This window comes from Emydura macquarii, unplaced genomic scaffold (assembly GCF_026122565.2).
Source record: "Emydura macquarii macquarii isolate MOO-44397 ecotype Brisbane River unplaced genomic scaffold, CSIRO-AGI_Emac_v2 contig_3345, whole genome shotgun sequence".
NCBI classification, from domain to species: domain Eukaryota; kingdom Metazoa; phylum Chordata; order Testudines; family Chelidae; genus Emydura; species Emydura macquarii.
This window is the reverse complement of record NW_027133482.1, coordinates 7,266,083-7,290,100: the sequence shown is the minus strand read 5'-3', so window position 1 is coordinate 7,290,100 and position 24,018 is coordinate 7,266,083. Positions and strand designations below refer to the sequence as shown.

At 58.2% G+C, this 24,018-nt stretch overlaps 1 protein-coding gene across 4 annotated transcripts; it reads left to right on the top strand.

Moving 5' to 3' along the window:
- The first annotated feature begins 861 nt into the window (after nt 1–861).
- PCED1A (PC-esterase domain containing 1A) lies at nt 862–22,508 on the top strand. Of its 4 annotated transcripts, none has more exons than XM_067533495.1 (9): nt 924–1,042; nt 8,063–8,172; nt 8,742–8,821; nt 9,771–10,003; nt 11,035–11,185; nt 14,355–14,601; nt 15,538–15,621; nt 16,119–16,331; nt 21,843–22,508. In XM_067533495.1, the coding sequence occupies exons 2-9, from the start codon at nt 8,100–8,102 to the stop codon at nt 22,067–22,069; spliced, it is 1,308 nt and encodes a 435-aa protein (XP_067389596.1). In that variant the 5' UTR covers nt 924–1,042; nt 8,063–8,099; the 3' UTR covers nt 22,070–22,508. The 4 variants fall into 4 exon arrangements, with proteins under 4 accessions (XP_067389600.1, XP_067389596.1, XP_067389598.1 ...); XM_067533497.1 differs by lacking the exon at nt 924–1,042 and adding an exon at nt 1,437–1,527; XM_067533496.1 differs by lacking the exon at nt 924–1,042 and adding an exon at nt 2,631–2,665.
- Nucleotides 22,509–24,018: the final 1,510 nt, after the last annotated feature.

The following is a 24,018-nucleotide window of genomic DNA, read 5'->3' as shown; positions in this document are numbered from 1 at the left end:
CTCCTCTAGGGAGCACTGGGATCAGCCTGGCCTCAGGCCGGGGAGTGGGACCGGCTGGCTCAGGGGTCAGTGCCGCCTCTCTGCGCTACCCACTGTATTCCCGTGTAAGGGAATAAGAATTATTGGCTTAAGGTATAGAAACAGGTAACAATGAAAAAGGAAGTTATGCATGAAAACGTCACTAGCTAGAAAATAGAAATGTCAGGTAAGCAGAAAATAACAGAAAGGAAAGGAAGTATGTATGGGAATGTCATACAAGTAAAACTACCGGGAAGACATGGGAAGTGTGCATTAGCTGGTTTAAAGGTAAGGCTGCCCACTCCCATATGTCTAGGGTATAAAAGTCTGCGGTGAGGAAGAAATCGGGGCTTAGTCTCTTGGTGAGCCTTCAGCTGAATAAAGGATTCTTTTCCTATGAACCTGTCTGTGTGTCTGTCCAGCCTTTTCCGTCTCAGCGGAACAGGACCCTGACTCAATTAAACTGCATGCGGGGATGCAGGCTTTGACCTGATTACGCCTGTATCTGTAATTCGTGGTGATTCCCTGACACCGACACCCCCCCAGCTGGAACCTGCCTCCAGCTGCTCCAGGCTAAGCACGGAGCCGGTCCCCAGCTACCCCTTGCTGGCTGGACGGCTCCTGCACAAGACGCCTCTCCCGGCTTTTCAACTCCGGGGGGCTGGCTCCAGCTGCCCCCTGCCCCCTTCCCAGCCGCAGCCCCTCTTCAGCCGGCACCGGAGCCTTCCCCTGGGCAGCAGCCATCTGCAGCTCCCTGCCCCCCATCTCGCTCCCCCACCTCCTTCCACCCTCCAGGGCCCGGCTGGGAGGGGGGCAGGGTGGGGCTGGGGGCGGGGGCAGGAAAGCACGAAGCAGAAGAGTGAGAAGTGTGGGGGAGGGACTAGGAGGCAGCCCGGCCGCAGCCAGCAGCGGAGGAGGAGGAAGGGGCCGGCCGGCGATGAGAGAGGCAGGCTCGGGCTCGGGCCCATCCCTGGCGGTGACGGCGGGGCCCGGAGCGCTGCCCTGCCCGGCTCACCTGGAACAGGTACGGAACCTGCTCTCGGGGCTGCAGGGCCCCCGCTGCAACGGAGCCGGGGCTGTTTTCAGGGGGGGTCCGGCAGCGCTTCCCCCGCCCCCGCAGGCTGGTGTCAACCAGGAGTAAGTCAGTGGAGCGGCACTGGTGTCACACTGGCGTGAGACCAGATTCAAGCCCCCCGTGTGAACGCAGGCTGGTCCGCTCCCCGCTGACGAGGCGCACGTGGGCTGAGTAACGGGCAAAGACTCAACAACAAACTTCTTTGGCGGCTTCAACTTGCAGCCGGCGCGTCTCCCCCTGCCGGAGCCGCTCTGCTTCCCCCGCTCAGCGCCCTGCGCCTGTCTGCAGCCGGCGCGACCCCGGCTCCGCATCCGCAGCTTTGGGTCTGCGTGTGAACGGAGCAGCGCCCGAGCCGTGCAGCAGCAGCGCGGCCGAGGGGGGAAGTCTCTGCACGTCTGCGGCGCCGGGCTGGCTACCAGCTGTGCAGCGGGGAAGTAGGTGCAAAGTATCCGGCGCTGCATTCAGTGCCCCCCTGCAGGCTGGTGCACCGCCGCCCCCCCCCCTGCTCTCCAAGGGGCTTTGTCTGGTTAACGGATCAGAGCCCAGGCGGCGTTTGCTGGGGTGGACGGAGGAGCCGGAGCCGGAGCCAGGGGTTCTGCCGCCCCGCCTGGAAGTGGTGTCCAGCACACAGCAGGAGTCCTCGGACTGGTTTTTGCTGGGAGCCTGTTTGAGAATATTTCAGGCCATGCCCCCCTTACCAGCTGGCAACTTGTGACCCCCCCCCCAATAACCTTGTGACCCCCGCGGGGCCATGACCCCCCAGGTTGAGAACCCCTGACATAGAGGGTTGGCAGTGGGGTTCAATGGCTCTCAGCACCCTGCACTGCACAACGTGCTCCAGCGCCCCTGGGGGTGTATCTCCGGGGTGGGGGGGAGGGCTGGGTGTAACCTGTAACCCAGTTGCACCTCTTAGACTGAAGTCTCCCTGATTCTAACATGGCTCAAACAACAGAAACTGGGGTGTTAAAGGGACACCTCGGAGTGAAATTAGTCAGTTGCCCATCCCCCAAAAGATTCGCTCACCCCCTTTCCTCTCCCCCACCTGTAGTTTGTGGGGGTGTTACCAGCATGCTTCCTGTGCTGGCGTTTCACCCTTCTTGCTGTGTGACAGACCCACACACACTGCCACCAAGCAAAGCACGTGAAAAAACCTCTGTCAGTGGGGGGGAAATAGACCTGTTTTCCCCTAACCTCTTTCAGGTTTAATGAGCTCAGGCCCTGGCCGTGGTCTGGCTCCCACAGGTGTGAATCCTGCTTCAGCAGAGCGGCCGGGTCTGCGGGTGGGAGTTATCTTGTGAACTCTGTGTGGAGGCCGAGTTGCGGGTGTGGTTTGTAGCAGCAGCAGCAGGTGGAAAGGCTTCAGGTAGAAATGGGGTTTGTTTTGCTAATCGATGTCCCTTTAATCCCTGAATGACCTCCTGTGATTGGCCATCTAATGGAGACTGAACACGGCTTTCCTGCTGGCTGCTCTGCTCTGCTGGTCTTTAAATGCTAGTAAAAGCGCAGTCTGCTGCAGGGAGCTCTGTGCCCGCAGCAGCGTGTAGCTCGCCCTGTAACTTTGGTGCATTGGAGGTAATTGCTTCACCTTCCTCCACACTTGCAGATGTTTGCACGGTTGCTGAGTGCAGTGGTGGCGCTTCCTGTAGTTAGCGACTGGCTGGGTGAAGGGTCGCTGCCAGGCCTGGGGGCTGTTCTCTGGTTTGGTGCCAGTTCGGAGAAGGGTTTAACAAACCAAACCCTCGTCCATCTCCGATCAGCCCAAATTCCCCAGCCTCCAGGCAGCTTAGCGTAGCCCTTGTGTCACACTTGTGGCTTTTGAGCGAATGCAAACGCTTGCTCCAGATTTAGCCCTGTCCACACTAGGGATGTTTCTCTGAGAGGTGTGGCTGAGCTGGTGTTAGCCGTGATGGTGGAGAGTTTGAGAGGGCTGCTGTCTCTTTAAATGCAACCCTCGTCCCTTGTCCAACCCTGTTAGTATGCAGTTAAAATCTCAGTCCTGCAATGGACAGGTTAACGGACACCTCTTCCGGTGCATTCAGGCATTTAAGAGTAAGGTGGAGCTATGCATTCCAGCAAAGAGGAACAGAAGAGAGAGCTCTCCATGTATGATGTAGTTTTCCACAGACACCGATAGGTAAAGTTGCTTCACGCTGTAATCCAAGGAGAGAACCAACAGGTACAAGACCTATAAGGCAGTTTGTGGCCTGTAACGAACTAGGGTTTTGGATTTTGGCATGAGGAACTGACCGGCAGGTGATGGGAAGCCACAAGATTCAGGCCTTTCATAAGAGAGTTGAGTGATGGGAAGTGTGAAACCACAAGTCATGGGTATGGACATTTGAGGCTGAGTCTAAGGAATGAATAGACCCAAAATTTACGGGTGTCGATGGCAGGAATGCAATAGAAACGCCATGGCAACTAACTGACAAGTTAATGAGATAGAGAAGTAGGTAATCAATGAACAGTTTGACCCCCCACAGCTATGGCAAAGGGGCTGAGACACATGAATATGCATGAAATCAAGGGAGTGTCAGCAGAACCCACTCTAAAGAATAATCCCCAGTCGGGAAAGGTGTGATCAACCTGCTGATAACCACCTCCTAACGCTCCCTCACAGGGGATGGGGTAAGTAAGGCAAGCGCTGCTGAGGTGTCCTTTTTCTGTACCCTGCTGGGAAGGGAGGGGGGGTGTTTGCTTGGCTGGCTAATAAAGGTAATCATTAAGGAACGAGAACCCTGGGATTCTCCTTCTAACGACAACCTCTCTACCTTAGCTGACCCTACTCAGAGCACGGCAGTATAGATCCTCGCCCAGGGGTGCTCAACTTAAACCTGCACATAGGGCTACAACGCGGTCTAGTTCAATGGCTCCAAACCTTCCCAGACGACCGTCCCCCTTACAGGAGTCTGATTTGTCCTGCGCACCCCCCAGTTTCACCTTGCTTCAAAACTAGTGGCTTACAAAACCAGACATAAACATACAAAAGTGTCACCGCACGCTATGGCTGAAGTATTGTCTACTTCTTTTTTTACTACATAATTATAACATAAATCAGCTGGAATATAAATACTGTACTTGCATTTCAGTGCACAGAGCAGTATAAACAAGTCAGTTTCTGCATGAAATTGTACTTTGTACTGCCTTCGCTAGTGCTTTTCATGTAGCCTGTTGTAGAACTAGGCAGATCTCTGATGAGTTGATGTTCCCCCTGCAAGATCTCTGTGTGCCGCAGGGTACAGTACCCCTGGCTGAGAACCACTGGTCTAGTTAGGATTGCTGTAGGAACCCTAACTTCTTATGTTCCTCACTCAGACTTGATATTACAATAACATAGTTCTTAGCTTTTAATTTCTGAGAGAGAGAAGCTATCTGGCAAAAGTGCAGTTCGGGCTCTGTCTACACTGCGGAGGAAAGGGGGGAGAAGCTGGTACAGGGCAGCATCCCAAACTTTTGCTAAACTAAACCTACAAAGGAAAAAAAGCTAGGGGAGAAACCCTGGCCCCAATGAAGTCAGAGTTTTGCCCCTGCGTCTGCTGCGGGGCCGGTATTTCACCCTAGCTGTGTGCCCTTTGGTTTGTGTCTTGGTGCTGTTTAGGTTTTTTGCCCGTTCTGTTTTTTACCTTGGAGATGGTCTGTGCACAAGTTTGTATGGGATCATAGGGCTGGAAGGGACCTCACGATGTCTAGTCCAGTCCCCTGCACTCAGAGCAGGACTCAGCATTATCTAGACCACCCCTGACAGGCGTCTGTCTAGCCTGCTCTTAAAAACCTCCAATGGCGGAGATTCCACAACCCCCCTCGGCAATTTATTCCAGCACTTAACTGACCTGACAGCTAGGAAGTTTTCCCTAATGTCCAACCTAAACTGCCCTTGCTGCAATTTAAGCCCATTGCTTCTTGTCCTGCCCTCAGAGGGTCGGGAGAACAATTCTTCTCCCTCCTCTTTGGAACACCTTTCATGCACTTGAAAACTCTTCTCGCGTCCCCCCTCGGTCTCCTCTTCCCCAGACTAAACAAAGCCCATTTTTCAGTCTTGGCTCCAAGTCTCCCAGCACAGGGAAAGCAGCCCCCGGCCCTAGCGCTGATGCGGTTATACCAGTAGGAAAGAGCCCTTACCCATGTAGTTGTTCCCACGCGGGAAGGGGAACAAGGTGCCTATAACTGTGTCCACACTGGGACTTGCTCTGGTGTAAGGGTATCCGTAAGTAGCACACCCCTGACTAATGCAGCACAAACGGTGTGACGGCCAGGCTCAGACGAGCAGGGGTCACTGGCCACAGAGAGAGACTCTGGGTGGGGCCATGGGTAGCGGGGTCGCCCCGACCCAAAGGGTTCTCTTCCTCCGCAGTGTTTGGACAGAGGTGAACACACAGCTGAATCCAGCTCCCCCATAGCCCTCCCCCCAGCTGATCGGGTTTCACACAGGTATGGGGGTCCTGCTGTCGTAACCGGCCCGGTTAGCCCCTCGCCCGTAGGAAGGGCAGCAGGCAAGGCCTGCTAAAATCATGCCGGGGAACAAAACAAACTCCTCAGAGGGGCAGGCTGCCCTGGGCGGGCAGGGCCTGGGCTGCTCGTCTGTGGTTTTGCTGGCACGGCCGTGTCTGCTAGGAATGTGGGTGGGAGGCAGAGGAGATGAACGCCGCAGAGCTGTGCTGGCAAAGCCCCGGCTAGACGCAGGTGCAGCCGGTGCCAGTCGGGAGCGGGTTCGCGCTGTATCGGCCCAAGGGCTGTTTCGCACCCGTGTCAGCTGTGCCCCCGCTGGGAGGATTTGCTGGTAGAGCCCTAGCGGAGTCTGTCCCGGCAAAGCCTGGGCAGCGTACGCTAGGCCTCAGGCTCTGGGCTGAGAGCTGGGCTCAGTTCCCAGCTTGTCCACAGACTCCCCCCGTGACCTTTGTTCCGGCTCTGAGCCCCTTGGGGCAAGGCCTGTCTTTGTTTGTACAGCACCTGGCGCAGTGGAGCCCTGATTCCAACTGCAGACTCTCTCTCTTGCTGTGGATAAATCAGAGACTCCTGCTGGGCCTTCCCTCCAGGGAATGAAGCTGGAAAGGACACAGTCCTGCTTCTCGCAGCCCTCCCTCTTCATGGCTGTCCTGGACACAGCTGCCGGGCCAAAGCAGATCCCAAAGGGTTTTTCTGTTTTGTTTTTCATTTGGTGAATCCAAACGAGCAACAGCTTCCTGCTCGGCTGTCCGGGGCGGGGCTGACTCGGGCACCGGCTGTGGTCCAACACATGCTCCTTAGTCCTCCGTGTGGTAACGGTGGGAACGCTGGGCAAGGGCCCGCTTTGAAGCCGCTGCTGCCAACACCCCCTCCCCAGGCCAGAGGGTGCGTTCCCGGGAGTCTGCAGGGGGCAAAGCAGAGCCTGACCCCTCCTTCCTCCCGACTGTCTCCTCTCCCAACCAGGAGCCCTGTGGACATAGGAGCAGAGAGGGGCTAAGCGACGCTCGTGCAGCCCAAGTGGCCAGACATGGATTGCACCTCAGTTTTCCCTTCTGAGCTCCCTCCTGGCTCGTCCTCGCCGGGCTAGGAACTTGCTTTGGCTGGCTGTGAGGGTTCAGGTTTGATGATTTATTAATGAACAGCAGGTCGATTACAGATTATTGCAAGCTTGCAGGCTAGCCCAGGGGCCATAAACTGTCTGTTTTTAGTAGTTTGATTGATTGATTATCTTAGTTTTGTTTGTGTTTGTACTGAACAATTCCAGTAGCCATTACTCATTAGATTTGGCCGTAATGCAAGGAACCTACAGGCCTGTATCCTGTGTGATTAGCTGGAGTAAGATAGCGTAAGTGTTGGTAACCTTTGGCAGAGAGAAATGGCCGGTGGGTTACTGCTTTTCACTTTGGGGAACTCCCCCAGATTCTGGAATGGCGGTAACCTGACGGTACCCCGCAAAGAACATGGCAGTAACGGTTCAGGCCAGAGGTAAGGGTTTGAAGGATGAGATCAAGGGCGCTTGCCACGCGGGGCTGTAGACGTGCGCTGCACCTTCAGGCTCTGGGTTGGCAGCTTTAATAGCGCTCGTTTATTTCAGGGCAGGTCTCGACAGCTTGGCTTTGTTCTCAGTGCGAATGTCCTTGTCACACGCCCTGCAGGGCCGCACGGAGTCTTGAACTCCCAGCCGTGTCTAATTCTGCAGCTGGATTTTGGGACCAGAGCCTAAGTATCTTCCGGCAGGTCGCTGGCGAGCCTGTAATGAATCAGCCCTGTGAGATGTCAGGTTAACAAGCTCCGCTCAGTGGGGGGTTACTAGCCCAAGTGAAATCGGCACAGGCTGGGAAGGCGAGGGTTAAGGTCTCAGCAGGCTGGAGCATAGCTCGTCAGCCTCTTCACACCAGCCCTGAAATTATGGGCTGGCTCTTTTTACTTACGCCCGGTTTTTTACAGCTTTCATGACAGTACCTATGATTTCCGGCCCTGTTCTGACCAGTTTCTTATCTTGTTTGGAACATGGTTGTCCAGAAGTCAGCCAGCCAGAGGGGTCCTGTACTAGTTCTCCCGTGCTACCGGGTGTGTGCCTGTCACAGGTTTTATCCCGTCGCTCCGATGCGTCTGTCCCGTCCATGTGATTTGGCAAGCCTTCCCGTAACGCTCACCTGGGCCCTGACCGGTCCTGACAGCGAGAGGGGTCGCCCGCGGTTCACCTGCGCACTTGGCCCAGCACAAGGCACGCTGGAAGGCCGGGTCGGACGTTTTTTCTCTTGGCGTAGGCACCCAGGGTTTGGGGAGAAACGTGAGCCGAACACACGTCCTAGTTCGGCAGCGGCTGTTGTGCCGGCTGTTGACACCGCACCTGTGCTTGGCCCACAGCTCCCCAGTCCCATCTGCCTCCCCCCCCGCCTTACGCTCCCTCCTGGCGGTGGGGCAGCGCGCAGGCAGCAGGTGTGTTTCTGGGGGACGCGAGCACCGTTCCGGCTGTGGGTGGGGAGGACGCAAGCCTCAGTCTCTTCTCTCTTCTTTACTGGGCAGGGCTCTGCTGGCTGGGAAGCTGCCGTCGGCGGGAGCCATGGTCACTTTCTTAACACACGAAGTCCAGCAGCTGCTGCACAACAAGTTTGTGGTGATCCTGGGGGATTCCAGTGAGTCAGCTCAAGGAAATGCCAGAGACCCCCGGCGTGGGGGCGCGGGTCCCCAGCACCTCTCTGGGCCATGTTAGATCCGAGTTGTCTTTGGCTCCCGGTCCAAGGAGGGCTTCCCTGCGGGCCAGGCTGCGAGCTCCCTGCAGCCCCAGCTGAGCTCTCTGCCTCGCCAGCAATAGCCGTGTTGCCCTGGCTTGCACAGACAGAGCAGCTGCAGCTTTCCCCGTGGCTGCGTGGGCTCCTGCCGTGGAAGGGGCTGGGTAAAAGCCGAGGGTACCCAGGTCTCTGAACTCGCTGCCGGCTGGGGGTGGAGGTATTTTCTAAGCCCTGCAATAAGCAGTGGGTTTCTCTAACTTCCCTCTGGTTTCCCTGGAGTTTTGGCTGCCCCGGGGGGTCTTCCCTGTGCTGGGTGAGCTGGACCCGTGTCTCTGCTACGCAGCTCTGCCCTTGCACCCGCCTCCCGCCCCAGTCCTTGAAGCACAAGCACCCTCCCAACCCCCGCCCAATGAGAGAGTGCTGGAGGAGAAGGGTGATCTCTGGGCTATCTCCGTCTCAATTTTCCCTTGCAGTTCAGCGATCGGTTTACAAGGACCTGGTGCTGCTTTTGCAGAAGGACGTGCTCCTCAGCCAGTCCCAGCTGAAAGCCAAGGTACAGGAGCCACGAATCTGGAGTAGCCAGTCCCTGTCCCCAGGGCCGGGTAACTCAACCACGCACAGCCGCTGTTTCACCGGGGCGCTACGCAATCCGAGGCTCAGGGCCCTTGGGCTCCCCTGCTGGGCCTGGCCCCCCGGACAGCCTCGCTCCCGATGCGGCTCTGGTGCGTGCTCCCCCCTCTGCGGGCACAGCTGAGACAGAAGCAGTTTGGGTGGCTGCTGCTGCATTAAGAGACATGCAGGAAACGAATCCGGTTGCCTGGGGTCTTGCTGCACTGGTGGCTGGTAGCCAGACCCGCCTGTGCCCCCTCCCAAAGGCATCCAGCTGGGCGTTCCTGGCTCCAGGTCTGACTCGGCAGCAGAAGCAGCAGCTGGAGCTCGCTGGCTTTGGTTACACATGTTTTACTGGGCCACGTCGTGCCACGTGAGCGCCCCTGGCTGGCTGGTGCTGGGAACAGCATCGTCCCCCTGCGCTCCCCTGGCAGAGCCATTACAGCCCTCCCGAGGGAGGGTTGAAGTGATGTCCTGCAGGGCTGGGGCGCGGCCTGGAGAAGGGGCTGGAAATCTGCCTGGCCTGGGGCTCGGATATTGGGAGCGGACGGAAGGGCATGCGCCTACGGGCCCTAGTGGTTTAATTTGGGTCCGGGTGGAGGCAAGGCCTGCTGGTTAGAACAGCACTGGGCTGGAACCTGGCTCGCTGCATGTCCTAGGGCAGGCCAGCACCTCCGTGCCCCGCAGAGGCCTCATGTCGCTCCCGAGCACATGGGAAAGTCCAGGGACGTGTCTTGTGAGCGGGGTGAAGCTCTCTGGGCGGGGACGGAAGGACGGGATAACACTGACCACTGCAGAGGGTGTGAGCGAGACAGCTGCCACTGGGGGGTATCGCTCCACTGTGGGCAATAGGAGGGCTCTGGTGCCCCGTGACCGCGTCCCGTCTCCGCCAGGGGGAGCTGAGCTTCGAGAACGACTGCCTGGTGGAGGGCGGCGTGCGGGGCGAGATGACCAACCGCACCCACTACCGGGAGGTGCGGCAGTACCGCACGGGCCACCAGCTGGTGCGCTTCTACTTCCTCACCCGCATCTACTCCGACTACATGGAGAGCATCCTGGCCGACTTCCAGGCTGGGCCCCAGCCCGACGTCGTCGTCATCAACTCCTGCTTGTGGGATTTGAGCAGGTACCGATCGCGCCGCTCCTTCCCCAAGCCCGGCATCATCCGGTCTGCGCAGCACCCTCGGCGAGAGAACCTACCCCTCCGGCTACTGGAGCGATAGGAGGCTCTCTGCTGGCAGTACAGGGCCCGTGAGACACAGACTGACGGTTCTGAGTCCCTCCAGCTGAGGGCAGCACTGGGCACGCAGAACCCCCTGCGTCAGGGGAGGTGACCAGACAGGAGAAGGGAACTTGGTGGGGGTGGGTGTCGTGGCCCTTCCGGGGGAACAGCTGTGGCGGGTCAGGGCTTATGGTGCGGTTCTGCTTGGAAAAGCCCCGGGGTAAAAATAGCCTCTCCTCACCTAGCTAATCAGTCCCGTCTGTGCAAGGCGTCTGCACCACGGACAGAGACGTTTCTGTTTCGTACGCGGCGGGGCCTGCAGGGCCAGCCTGGCTCTGTCCCCAGCAGCGCCACTTCCTCCGGTCCAGCCTGAGATGGCAGCACACCCGGTGGGGGAGCCAGGAGGGCACTGGCTCGGCTGGCCGTGCTCTGCGCGGGCACCAGTGAAGAGCTGCCAACCTGCAGGGCCTCCCCTTCCCGCACAGCCTGCCGGGGAAGAGACAGCCTGGTCCGGCTCGTGCATTTTGCTTGGGCAGTCTGGCCTTGCCCAGGGGGTCTGAGCACCCGGTGGGTGCCGCTCACGGTGTTCGACGTGGGTGTGTCAAGGCGGTGTCTCACTGGCAGGGTAGCGGGTCCGGGCGGCCCGCGTGCCATCTGTGCCCTTCTAACTTCCCCTGCAAACTCCATGCCCCGCACTGGGGCAAGGTAGGGCAACTTCCCGGCCTGCCCCCGGCAGATGGTGGCATCTTGGGGCAGGAAGCGCCTGCGTGGTCGGCCTCGCCCGTAGGAATGGGGACGAGCCATGGCTGCTGTGGGAAGCTGTTTCCGCAGAGCTGCTGGCCGACAGGATCCCAGCATGGCCCATTGCTGCTCCTCGGGGGGGCCGTGTCCGTCCGGAGGGCCATGACATCTGTCCACTCCTCTCCCCTCTGCAGGTATGGCCCCAAATCCATGAAGCAGTACCGGCTGAATCTGGAGAAGGCCTTTAACCGACTGGACAAGGTGCTGCCCCATGCCTGCCTCCTGCTGTGGAACATGACGATGCCCGTGGGCCACAAAGTCATCGGGGGCTTCCTCATCCCAGAGGTAAAGCGAAGCGCGGCTTCAGCCCAGCGCCCCGGCTGCTGCTCGCTGAGCGCGCTCCGGGGGATGTGCTGCTGGGACTGGGACAAAGCCCTGAGCCCGGGGCAGGGGCAGGGGCAGGGGCAGGGCCAGCCCGCGGCTCGCCCGCCGTAGTGCTATGGCAGCCGGTACCTGCTGCACAAGAGGCAGGCAGGTTCCACGGCTCCCCAGCACGCACGGTTGCGCTCCTCTGAGCGGACAGCTCCCGGGGGGGCACCCTCCTGTGACGGGCCTGCTCTGAAATCCCACTAGTCTTCTGTCCAAGGAGCTGTGTCCGGCCGGCACGTTACCCCTCCGCCTTCTGCGGCCGAGAGCACGGCAGGCTGCCTGCGGCTGGGTGAGGGATTCCCGTCAGCCTGGCCTGGCTGTGCAGCATCCTGGCCTGGCCTCTGGTCTAACACAATGGGACTGGCGGAAAACGGGCCTCCTCAGCGATCACGCTCTGCTTCCTCCTCTGAAACCACGGACCGAGGTTCCTGGAGCTTAAGGCCAGCAGGGACCGGCTTCCTGCATGGCACAGGCCAGAGAAACTCACCCACCTCCCTCTGCGCTGAATCCAGTAACGTGTGGCCAAAGCATCTCCTGGAAAGTCAGCCAGGCTGGACAAGAAGGACATCAAGAGACGGAGAATCCACCGCTGCCCTTGGCAGTTTGCTCCCATGGTTCATTGCCCACACTGTGGAAAAGTTGATGCCTTATTTCTAATTGAAGGTATTGATTCCAAGGCCAGAAGGAAAAGGACCATTGGGATCCTCTAGTCTGACCTGCCCAATGCAGGCCAGAGCCCTGCCCCACAACAATTCCTGGAGCAGGTTTAGAGAAACATCCAATCTTGATTTTAAAAATAGTCTGTGATGGAGGATCTACCACGACTCTTGATAAATTGCTCCAGTGATTAATTACCCTCCCTGTGACTAGCCTGCAGGTTTTCTAATCCTTTAATAATTCTCATGGCACTTCTCTGATCCCCTCCAATTTATCAGCATTCTTCTTGAATTGGGGGCACTAGAACTGGGCATTCCAGCAGCGGTCGCACCAGTGCCAAATACGGAGGTAAAATCACTCCTCTGCTCCTACTTGAGATTCCCCTGATCACACATCCCACCATCGCATTAGCCCCTTGGCCACAGCGTTGCACTGGGAGCTCGTGTGCAGCTGATTAGCCACCAAGACCCCCCAAGTGTTTTTCAGAGTTGCTGCTTCCCAGGGTAGAGTGCCTTGTCCTGTCAGTACAGCCTGCATTCTCTGTTCCTAGATGTACACATCTGAACATAGCTGTATTGAAACACACTTTGCTTGCTTGCTTGTGCCCTATTTACTAAGTGAATCAGATTGCTCTGTACCAGTGACCTGTCCTCTTCATTATTTACACTCCCCCAACTGTTGTGCTATCTGCAAACTTTCTCAGGGAAGATTTTATGTTTTCTTTCAAGTCCTTGATAAAAACGTGAAATAGAGAATGGCCAAGAACCGATCCTGCAGGGATAATGATTTCCCATTTACAATTACACTTTGAGACGTATCAGCTAGCCAGTTTTTAATCCATTTAATGCCTGCCATGTTAATGTTATGATTTTTTAATCAAAATTTTGTGTGGTATCAAATCAAACATTTTGGAGAATTCTGAGTATATTCCATCCACTCTATTACCTTTGTCAATGAAACTTGATATCGCAGATATCAAAGATATCAAGTTAGTTTGATAGGTTAATGGAAAATAGATCCTGTGTTGAGTTGCATTAATAGCATTCTCCTTCTTTAATTCTTTATTAATCAAATCTCCTGTCAGTTGCTCCATTATCTTTCCTGGGACTGATGACAGACCGACAGGCATATAATTACCTGGGTTATCTTGTTTAACCTTTTTAAATATTGGCACAACATTAGCTTTCTTCTGAAACTTCCCCAGTGTTCCAAGACTCATTAAAATCAACATTAACGGTTCAGTGAGTGCCCCAGCCAGCTCCTTTAAAACTCTTGGATGCAAGTTATCCAGTCCTGCTGATTTAAAAATGTGTAACTTTAGTAGCTTCTGTTTCTACATCCTCCAGAGATAGTAGAATGAAAATAATATCACCATAAGCTGAGACTATATCGGCTATTCCCCCCGATATACAGAATAGAAATGTTTACTGAACGTTTGCCTTTTCTGCATTGTTATTGATAATTCAACCATTTTCCATCTAATAATGGACCAATACCATTGTTAAGATTCTTTTTGTTCCTAATATATTTTAAAAATTCCTTTTTATTGCTCTTAACTCTGCTGGCCATAGATTTCTCCTGGTGTCCCTTGGCTTCCCTTATCAATTTTCTACAATTCCTAATTTCTGATTTATATTCATTATGATCAATTTCCCCTTTCTTCCATTTGTTATATATTTTACATTTTTCTTCACTGTCTTCACTTCCCCTCTAAACCAGGTCAGTTTTTTAACCAGCACAGACTTTCTTCTTCAATTGTGGCTTTTGGGGCATCTAGTTCTTAAACAATTCCCCCAGTGATCATTCGCTTTATCCTGATAAAAATCTTCCTCCCAGCTGATTTGGCTCAGACCTGTTTTCACTGACCTTGGCCCTATTAAACCACCACGGATCTATATTACTGGGCTGGACTTTATTCTGTTTGCACCTTATAAATGTGGTCCACTCATGATCACTTGTATCTCCGCTACCAGTCATTTTTACCATTCTCCTTGCTGCCGGCTTCCTGGCTCTGCTGCAGAAAATGGCCTGCTCTGCTCAGGATTCTCTTCGTCCTTCCTGCATCCTGAGCCGACACGGACAGGTGAGCACCAAGCACCTCCAAGGGTTCAACCTAAACCAGTCCAGCAAGGAAAAGCCCCCCGCACTGGCCTGTCCCTCTTGCTACCTGGGTGGTAGCTCTGGATAGGCTGTAGCGCTCCACCTGGCGTTGGTGTTCCCTGTCCCTGCCTGCGGCTGTTGGCGAAGGAGCCCGTGCCCCCCAGGAAGGGCTGTGTCTGCTGGCCCTTCCCACGGGGTAGACGCTGTCTTGTTCCAGCCACACAAGCGTGGTGTTCTCGTGGAGCCCGCTCACTGGAGCGGGGTTCTGGGGCTCTGGTATGTGGGAGCCCAGCCGGCCTGAGCTGACGGCTCCTTTCTCTGCCTCCAGCTGCAGCACCAGGGCAAGAAGCTGCGCCACGACGTGATCGAGGGCAACTTCTACGGGGCCGTCCTGGCCGGCAGCCACCACTTCGACGTGCTGGACCTGCACTACTCCTTCCGCTTCGAGGTTCAGCACCGCAGCAGGGACGGCATCCACTGGAACCAGCAGGTGCACCGCAAGATCAGCCACCTGCTGCTGGCCCACGTGGCGGACGCCTGGGGCGTCGAGATCCCCAAGAAGAAACCCCAGGAAGGTGGGTGGGGGAAACGTTGCGGGGGAGGGGGGGCTGACGGGCCCAGGTGCCATGGTGATGGGCAAACTAGAAGCACCTGGATGGAGGGAATGGATGTGGCTCATCCCCCCCAGAAGGCAGCACTTGCATTGCCAGAGCGGCCCCCCGCCTGCCGGGGTTCCCGGCACAAAGGGCAGCGTGCGCGGCACGGCCGGGCTGGCGTGGGGCTGCTGAGCGGAGCAGCGCTGGTGCGGGCGAGGCTCTGTGGGGCGCAGGCCGGCGGGGCTGGGCGCCAGGCTGGGGTCCCCCCATTGCAGCGCCCATGGCCCTGAACGGGAGCTGCCGCTGCCCAGCCCCGCGCGTTCTGCCCCTGCCTGGAGTCGGCCCCTGCTGGGTGGGGAGCAGGGCAGTCCCGGAGCGGCTCCGCCGGATGCAGGGGGCGGGGTAGGGGGGAATGTAGGGAAGTGAGGGGCGGGAGCCCAGGAGGGCTGCCCAGCCCCATGTGCCCCACGGGGAATGGTGCCAGGGACGGCTGGAAGGGGCCATGGGAGCCCATGGCCACCGGTGGGGGCGGGGGGTTGTTGTGGCTGGCCGGCCTGTGCCCACGCCCCGCAGTGCAGCTCTCCTCCGCCTCTGCCCAGCAGCCTCCTGGAGAGAGACGTCCGTGCCCCACGGCGGGGGAGCTTCTATCCCACATCGGCGGCTGGGGGAGGAGGGGCTTTGCTGCAGGGGAGGCGTGGAAGGGGGGGGCTGGGGTGGGAGAAGGGGGGTGGCTGGGTGCGATGGGGTGGGGGTAGCCGTGCTGCTGCAGGGGTCGGGGTGGGAGAAGGGGGGCTGGATGCAGGGGGTCGGGGTGGGAGAGGGGGGCTGGATGCAGGGGGTCGGGGTGGGAGAAGGGGGCTGGATGCAGGGGGTCGGGGTGGCCCTGCTGATGTCTCCTCTTTTCCCTTTCTTCAGGTTGTTTTCAGACAAATGCTCTGGAGGGGGGTTCACGGCCCGGCCCTTGTGCTGCGCCCCCGGCTGCTCCGACCTGCCCCTGGGGTAAAGACCTTGGTCGGGGCGGGCGGGGGCTGCGGGAGGGACCCCGTGCGCTTGGGGGCTAAGCCAGTTGCCTGCTCCCAGCCCCACTCCTCAGCCAGCACCTGGCTTTAGTCGCCTCTCTCCTGTTGGGGGGACCCCCGTCCCACGGGGAAGCTGGCTGGGGGTGGTGCTGCCCAGCGAGGGGTGGGCACCTTCCCCCCCGCTCACCGACCAGTGCTCGCGGCCTTGCCCTGGAATGCCAGCCGGTGCCGAGCCCGGCCGTGCCATGGCGTGACTGTCCCGTGGGAGAGGGGCGGGCCGGGGGGTGGGGAGGGACACAGCGGTCGCCCCCAGCTTTGTGCGTGCCGCTCCGAGAATTCAGGCCCAGACTTTCATGCGCTCAAAAGGCTCCGGGAGCAACTTCAGGGCGGCCATTCTTGAATTTAACCCTTTTCCGCCCGGCTCAGCTGCCGTGACCTTCCCAGGCTCCGCGCTCAGGAAAATCTCTCTCTCTGCAGGCCCCGAATGGGACAACAGGAGCCTGTCCTGGATGCCTCACCCCAGTGCCTGCCAGCTGCCCCCTCCGCCCCGGCCCCCCTTCAACTTCTGCTGCCCCGCCAAGGATCCCGTTTTCCAGGAAGATTCTCCCTTCATCCGCAGCCACGTGGGGCCTGGCGCACCCGTCTCCGGATACATCAGCTTTGACGACTGCCCCGGCTTCAGGGCGGAGGGTAGGTTCTTGGTCCCACGCTCCCGCTGCACCCTGCCTTCGTGCTCCTGCCCCATGGGATTCTTGTCTGGGGTGGCCTCTGGCGCTCACAACTTCCTGCCTCAATCTCTCTCCCCGCTCCTGGTCGGTCTTGCATGGACATCTCTCTCTCTGCTGCTGTCTCTGCAAGTGGCTGCTCAGTTCTGCCTGTCTCCTCTGTGATCTCTGCACAATCTGGCCTTTCCTCTCCATGCCAGGCTCCTTCCTTGCCTGTCCTGCTGCTGCCTTCCTGGGGGCACTGGTGGGGCTTTCCTCAAGCCCTGCTGCAGCCGAATCCTAGAACCAGGGGGACGCGCCACAAAATGGAAAGGGATTGACCCGTGGAACTCTCTGCCACATGACATGACTCAGGCTGAGAGCTCAGTGGCATTCCAGAAGTGATTGGATCTGGTAGGTCCATAATCTTGCAGTTACACTTGGGAGGATTAGAGGGTCTAAATCCTCCGGCTGGGTCCCAGCCAGCCAGGACTCAGGGAACGGGGAGGAAACGGCGGGGCGGGTTCACAATTCTTCCTTCTGGAATTTCTTGCACCTTCCTGTGACGCAACTGGTCACTGTCTCCTCTCCTGCGCGTCTCTCTCTGCTGCCCTCGATCCGTCTCTGACTGGAAATGGGTTGGAGCCGGGGCCTGCCGTCTCCGGTGTCGGCTGCCCGTGGCGTTGTATGAATAACGATGGGTCAGAACTGCCGGTTCGGAGCCTGGCTTGGGACGGGATGGGCGGAATCGTTGTCAGGCAGGCTGATCCTCCAGTCCTAGCAGCGCCTCCCTCCCCTGCCAGGACTTCTCGGAGCTGATTGGGTTGGATCAGGAACCGCAGGGGGGACGTGTATCCTGGGGGATTCAGTGGGGGAGGGATCTTCCCCATGTCAGGGCCGTGCCCCAGCGCAGCGCCCGTATTGGGTGCGATGTAAAATGGAATATTGCAGGAGTTGGAGCTGCAGGGTTGGCATAGCTGTGTCAGTCCCAGGATACCCAAGACACAAGACGGGAGGTAATATCTTCCATTGGAGAGACGTCTGTTGGGGTCTCCGCAGAGCTCTCCTCCTGCTCTGGGATGGGTGCTCAGAGGGCCCATCTACACAGGGAGGGAAGAACTATGGCACATTTGCGGCTGGCGGGGCTGGAATGTTAGGCTGTGCAGATGTTAGGGCTCAGGCTGGCACCTGGGCGCTGGGACTCTCCCCACAGCCTTTTTCCAGCCCTGCAGGCTGAGCCAGAAATGCAAATACAGCTTTGGAAAGGCTCCAAAATCCCTTATGGGAGCAGCAAAAGAGAGAAGAGAGGAATTACAGACCCTGTGCTGGGTCTTGTCATGTCCAGATGGAACTCGGCAGCTCTTGAGAATCTGAATTTAAAACCGAATGGCAGTGTGACCGGGACAGGAAAGGCAGTTAAGGGGAGGAGGTGGTAGCCGTCTACTGCTCAACCAACGTGTGATCACTGTTGACAACATGCATCTAATTGCCCAGGGATTTGAACATGCTTCATGCTACTATTCTTTCGATAATTGATAGCGTGGGACAGAACGCTGCCCCCCGGCAGGATCTTGTGTGGCCCATCGAAATCGAGTATTGGAAGTAGTCAGACAAAGCGTGCTGTGATTAAAAGTGCATGAATGGCCACGGTTATTAAATCTCACAACCATTTAAAAGCAAGCCGGGAGCACGGCGTAGACCACATCCCGCCAGTATTTCTGCAGTTTGCTAAATCTGATAGGGTCCTGATGATATAGGAAAAGTTTTCCCATCATGATGGCCAGCCCAGGATGGATCCAGGCTCCAGTCAAGATGCATTATGCCAGCCGTGGGGGAATGTTAATAAATAACACCTCTATACAACATTACCCTACTGTAAGACTGGTATCAGAGGCTGGTGTCGAAATCAACCCAGCCTGTTGTGCCACACACAATGGAGTGTGGCTATGTGAATGTTGTGTCACAATTGATACCAATAATACAAAGAGAGGCTTGGCCCGCTGGGTACAAAGAGAGCTGGTCAATGAGGTGGTGCGAATACACGATGTGGTCTGTGCGTTGCACTACTCCAGTTTTACCATCCATGGGTGGTACTCCTGCCCTGGAAAGGAGGTAGGCTGCTGTGTACCAATAACCAGTACAGTCCCTGTGGGAACGCATGCTTGTTGGTCCACCAGTACCGTGAACACGATCACTGAAACTGTGACTCCTGCTGGAAATACAGAGGAGCTAGGGATGGAAAGATTGCCTCCAATGGAGTAGCTGAAGTTAGATGTACGGGACGTGGGGGCAAGCAGTAAGGATGCTTTGATCCCGATAGCTGATCTCATTCAACAACCGCTGGAGGAGCTAGGCAGTGTGCAAAGGGAAACCGAAACCCCGTGGTGGGCAATCCCAGGGGATGCTACCCTGCCCCCAGTAGTCAGACCCCTCCACGTATTATTAATGGCAATAGACGGTTGAACCGGGAGGGCTCCACTAGGCATGTGTTGCTACATGTGACATCAACCTCGGCGAGCCAACCTCCAGTCGTGTATGGGACTTGCTGTCAGTCAGCACTGCCAGAGCGACGCTGCCAGCCCAGGTGCAGTAGGGTTCACAATCGTCTGCCGTTACATATAGTCTAGATCATCCTATAGGAGCCCATAGCCCCTGGACTAGGTAACAGTGTTACACACCTGTTATAATTCTTCCGTATGTTCAGTCTAATGGTCTGTTCTCGTTACATAGCCATTACTGAACCAAGTATCAGCGTAACAAGAAGCTGTCCTACCGAGCCCCACTCAATACGTATTGTCTGGGCCCAGCAGTCCCAGGCTCGCTGTAAGGGGCTGCTGCTCCCTGGTCAATAACGTCTGTCCCTCAGGCGTATGAGGGAGTGTGCAGCCCAAGGGAGAGACGGGGCATGAATGTGTGGATGGCAACAGAAGGGCGACCACATCAGTGTTTAGCCCCCGGGTCACCTTCCGTCTGCGCACGGCGCTTTGCTGGGCCGGGGGTTAAACATCCTCCCACTCAAAGGACAAAAGATGGGGGACTGTGGTAGACAGTGAGAGCCAAAGGCCTAGCGTAACAGACCAAGACAAGGCCGAGCTAAAAGAAGGGTCAAGTCTGTTATAAAGCCAAACTAGCCGGAGTCCGGCTGGGAACTTACGACCTCCCAGAAACTGGCAGGAGCAAGAAGAAAGCCACTACTGCAAATGTATGTTTCCAAGACGTTACTCAGTACAAGGGTCTAAAAATACGTCTCCGAGCCGGAGGTCCCAGGACATCCGAACACCCAAGAGAACAAGGGCCACCTGACCCCCTCAAGTGACACTGTAACGGAGAGACATGTCGTTTTAGTCTGACACACAGCGATGGTTTGCCCAACCCATCCAGTGCACAGTGAGGGGAGCTGTCAGAGCACAGCCAGGGGGTGGCAACCACCTGCGTCAAAGGGCAGAACGAGACTTGTCTGAAACCATGTATAAAAGAGAGCGTCCGAGGGAACGACGAGGGCGTAAGGGAGCGTCCCGCCGTTAGCGGGGCCGTTCTATTGCAAAGGAACACGTGTCTGTAGGTCGCTTCTCATGGTGCTTCACTGCAACAAACCTGGCCCGGGGCCTTCGCTGCTCAGCGGATCCCTGCTTGTGCTGATTCTTCCGAGTGCGGGTGCTGGCTCGGCTATCTGTGCAGAGCCGGGACAGCGCCTACGGGGGGACGCGCAGCTGACGACGGCTTGGCCTGTTGGGCTAGGCTTCAGGTTCTCACTTTCTGCTCCAGGCAACGCTGGGCCAGTGCTATGGAGGTGGGAGACGCTCTTCCATCGACACAGCTAGCACCACGCCTTGCGGTGATTTTATCAGCGAGGGGGAGCGCCCAGAGCAGCCTGCAGAGCCTCCCAGCTCGTGTTTAAGGCTAGTTAACACGCTTAAAGGGCCAATTCAAGGTGAAGTGGCCTATTAAGAGCCTATTAAGAGCGCAGGTCATGGGGGTGGGGGTGGGGGAGAAGGAAGGGAGGGAGGGAAGAAAACAAAGGCGGGCGGGAGGGGGGATGCTCAGTGGGTTACTAAATGTTAGAATAAGCCAGAAATCCTTCCGGTGTCTTGGGCCAGTCCATAATTTGCAGGGCTAGCCTATACAGCTGTGCTGCTGTGCGTGCGCCTGTGGAGCTGCGTTGTGTTGATGGCAGAGAGCTCTCCCGCTGACATCCTAAACCCACCAATGAGCAGCGGTAGCTGGGTGGGCGGGGGATTATCTCCTGCCGACATGACACAGCGCTGGCCACACCAACGCTTATGCTGGCAAAATTTACCTTGCCCAGGGTGTGTTTTTTCACCCCCCTGCACGACAACAGGCACAAGTGCTAGTGCAGACAAGGGCTGAATGACTGGCACAGGGAGGAATTTAGGCTCCCAGACTTCTCTCTTGACGGTGCTGTGCTGGTTTCCTTTGAAGACGAGGACTGCGGGCCAGACACGGGCCTGGTCTATGTGAGAACATGAGCTCGGTTTAACTGTATCACGCGGGGTGAAAACTCCACCACTCCCCTCTGAGTGGCGCAGTTAAACTGACCTCAGTTCCCATGCAGCCAGGGGCAGGTTGGTGGGAGGATAGCCCAGACTTTTCTTCTCATCCTCAAAGGAAACCGGCACAACACCTTCAAAAGACTCGGCTGGGAGCTTAAATTCCTACATGTGCCACCCGCTAAAACCATGGACTGAGCCGAGGGATTGGATTTATCACAGTACAACAAGCGGGAACTTGTATTGTCTTCCCTTCCTCTGCCTCCCCCCGTGACCGGAGAGTGTCTGATGGACCACTTCACTTTGAATGGTCCTTTGAGACACGTTAACTACTGCCGCTGACCTCTTGGGAACCTGCCCAAGTCCCACACTGAGTAATTATTTAATTACGTCTCCCCTTTGAGCTGTGTTGTGCTGCAGAACTTCCTGGCCTGAGCTGTTGTGCGCCTGTTGTGTGTTGTTAAAGAGCCACCGCGCTGCCCCCCCCGGTGCCACCCTGGGAGAGCTGCCCAGTAGCAGTCGAGGGCAGACAGCTGCCAGAGCCCGGCCGATTACCGGACGGTGTGATCGCTGCCGGTGTTCCCCTGGAATCCTTTGACTAGCATCGGCTCAGGCGCTGCAGCCAGATGTGGCTCCCGGGGGCAGAGGCGTGGGGAGTTGGCTGGGCCCAGGGGCCAGCCACTTGGCTGCAGCCTGGTGGTTAGGTTTATAAGCGTCACAATTCAGATACCCTTCCCCGTGCCCCAGCTGGCCGGTGGTGCAAGGGCCTGCGGCTCGCTGGGCTGGTGGCTGCTGGCAGCGTGTGCGCGCCGGGCGCTGTGACATGGGAGGTGCACGCTGGGTATCGCGCTGCCTGTTGCTCTGGGTGCACGGCCTGACCTGCAGCATTGGCCTGGTGCAGCTCCCTGGGCCCTCCCCCTGCCCCGGGGTTCCTGTCCGGACCCCGCTGGATTGACTTGTCTCCCCCCACCCTCTGCTTCTCGCCCTAGCTCCTGGCCACGGCTTCCAAGCTTTCTCTGGCGCGCCGCATGCTCTGCCTGACCCGGGGCCCGGCCCTGGTTTCGTGGGAAACCCAGCACCCGGCTTCCCTCTGCACCGCTGGAGCCCGACCAGGCGAGGCCGCGGAGGGCGCTCCCACGGCTTCATAATGAGGCGGCAGCCGGTGAGGTGGAGGTCCGAGCCCCCCTACAACAGGCCCCACTACAGTCGCTACTGAGGGGGTCCCGCCCACCCCCACGCAGGGCGGGAGGGAGCCTTGGCGTGCCCCCCTGCGGGCCGGCTCCCTGCAAAGGGCTCTGGACAGACTCGAGCAGGGCTGGCTCGCCTGTCTACAGTGCGCGTGGCGATGCGCTGCGGGACCGGGCGGCTGCTGGCGCTCAGAGGGCTGAGTATTACGTGGGGGGTTGGGCGGGGGGCAGAGGGCCGCTTGCACCCAGAGAGAAGGGGCTGTGATTCTGCAAGTACCTGCTATGGGGCACAGCTGGGCCGGGCCGGCTCTGGCGGGTGGAGACCTGGCGGGGCTGGGTCCCTTCCTGGGAGGCTCCCTGAGCCCCGGCTGAGCCCCTTGGGGGCAGGGTGGGGCTGGACGAGCTGGGAGAGGGTCAGAATCCAACGCCAGGCTCTTGGTGTCTCGTCAAGCCGGCGTGGAGGCTGCCGTGGGCTCTGGTGTCCACGGGGGGGAGGTGCTGACCGCCAGCTGTCTGCCCAGGGGCTGGAGCTGCTGGGGTCTCGCAGGGGGAGGGCGCGGGGGGCCGGCTGTCCAGCCTGAGTCCCCAGCATTGAGTCTAATTCCCCTCGCCCCCATTTGCTGCTGTTACAAACCTGCCCCCCAGGGTTTGCCCCACCAGGCTCCCGGCCGTGCCCTCACTGCCTGCCCGGGCTGGCAGCCGGCCTGGGGCTTGGCTCTCTCTCCACAGCCTTCCGCTGGCCATTTTGGGTTTATAAATTGTTTTATCAGTTTTACCCCCTCCGTGGGGTGGGTGAGCCGTCCTGGGCTGGGTCTGCACGACAGCCCCTCCCTGGGGCGGGTGCCATGCTGCTTTGAGGTTGCTTTACACTGGCCGTCTGTGGGGCAGAGCCCTTTGGGGCTCAGTGCACTACAAGCCCTAGCCGCAGCCAGGTGTGCTGGCTACGGGCCCAGGCCTGCTCCTGGCTGCCCTGGAACTGCCGTTGAGCCCCTTCCTGGCCGCCTGCTGGCTGGGGGGGCAGGCAGGGGCGCTGCTGCAGGCACGGGGGTCATTGAACAGGACATGCTGCTTGAGGCAGGTGTTCCCGTGTATTTTTGTTGACTTGTTAATAAAGCTTTTATTGAGTGGAGGATGTCAGTCTGTCCATCCATCCTTCCTCTCTGCATGTACCCAGCTGGGCGCTCAGATAAGAGCCTACTAGCGCAGCCTGCTCTGGGAGTTACAGCAGCAGGTCAAGCAGCTGTGGCCAGGGCTGCAGATGCTGGGTTCTGCAGCAGCTGCCCCGGGGGGGGTGGGGGTTACGGGGGCACAGGGGGAGGCCGGATGGCCTCTTGCCTTAATTAGGCTCAGCGTGACCCAGGCCAGGGGCGAGGGCAGGGCCGTTTGTCCCCTCCACACGCCTTGGTAGACTTCGCTCCAGCTCTGAACCGGGCGACCGTTCCCTCCCCGGCAGAGAGGCTTACGACCGAGTGGGGGGCTGCCCCACTCCCCAGACTGGCCCCTCCACCTCTGGGCTGAGGCAGGGTGAGGTGCTGGTGGAGCAGCCATAGGTCTGGGGCCCACAGGCTCCTCCACCTCGCAGGAGCAGGTGGTCTGGCCTGGTGCTGACTCATGAGCGAGCCCCACTCCTGCCTGGGCCCCAGAAACTCACTACAGCCTGTGCGTGCAACGTGTGTCCTCGTGCACACGCAGCATGGGGCCCTGCATGCTCCTGGGCACAGCCGGTGGGTCGAGTGACCCACAGCAAGGTGGAGGCTCATGCTCTGCTTCAGCCCAAGGGCGAGTGCAAATGCACGTGGCAATGAGACAAGGTGGGAGAACAAGCGATTTGCAGCTGCCCTGTTAGGGGGCTGGGCTGCTTTCCAGCTGCCTCCTCCCCCCCCCCTTCCTGCTGGCTTCCCTTCCTCCCAGGGCAGCCCCGTCCCGGTGGGAGCCAGGACTGGGAAGGAGAGAACATCCTCGCTCTGCCGGAGGGCGC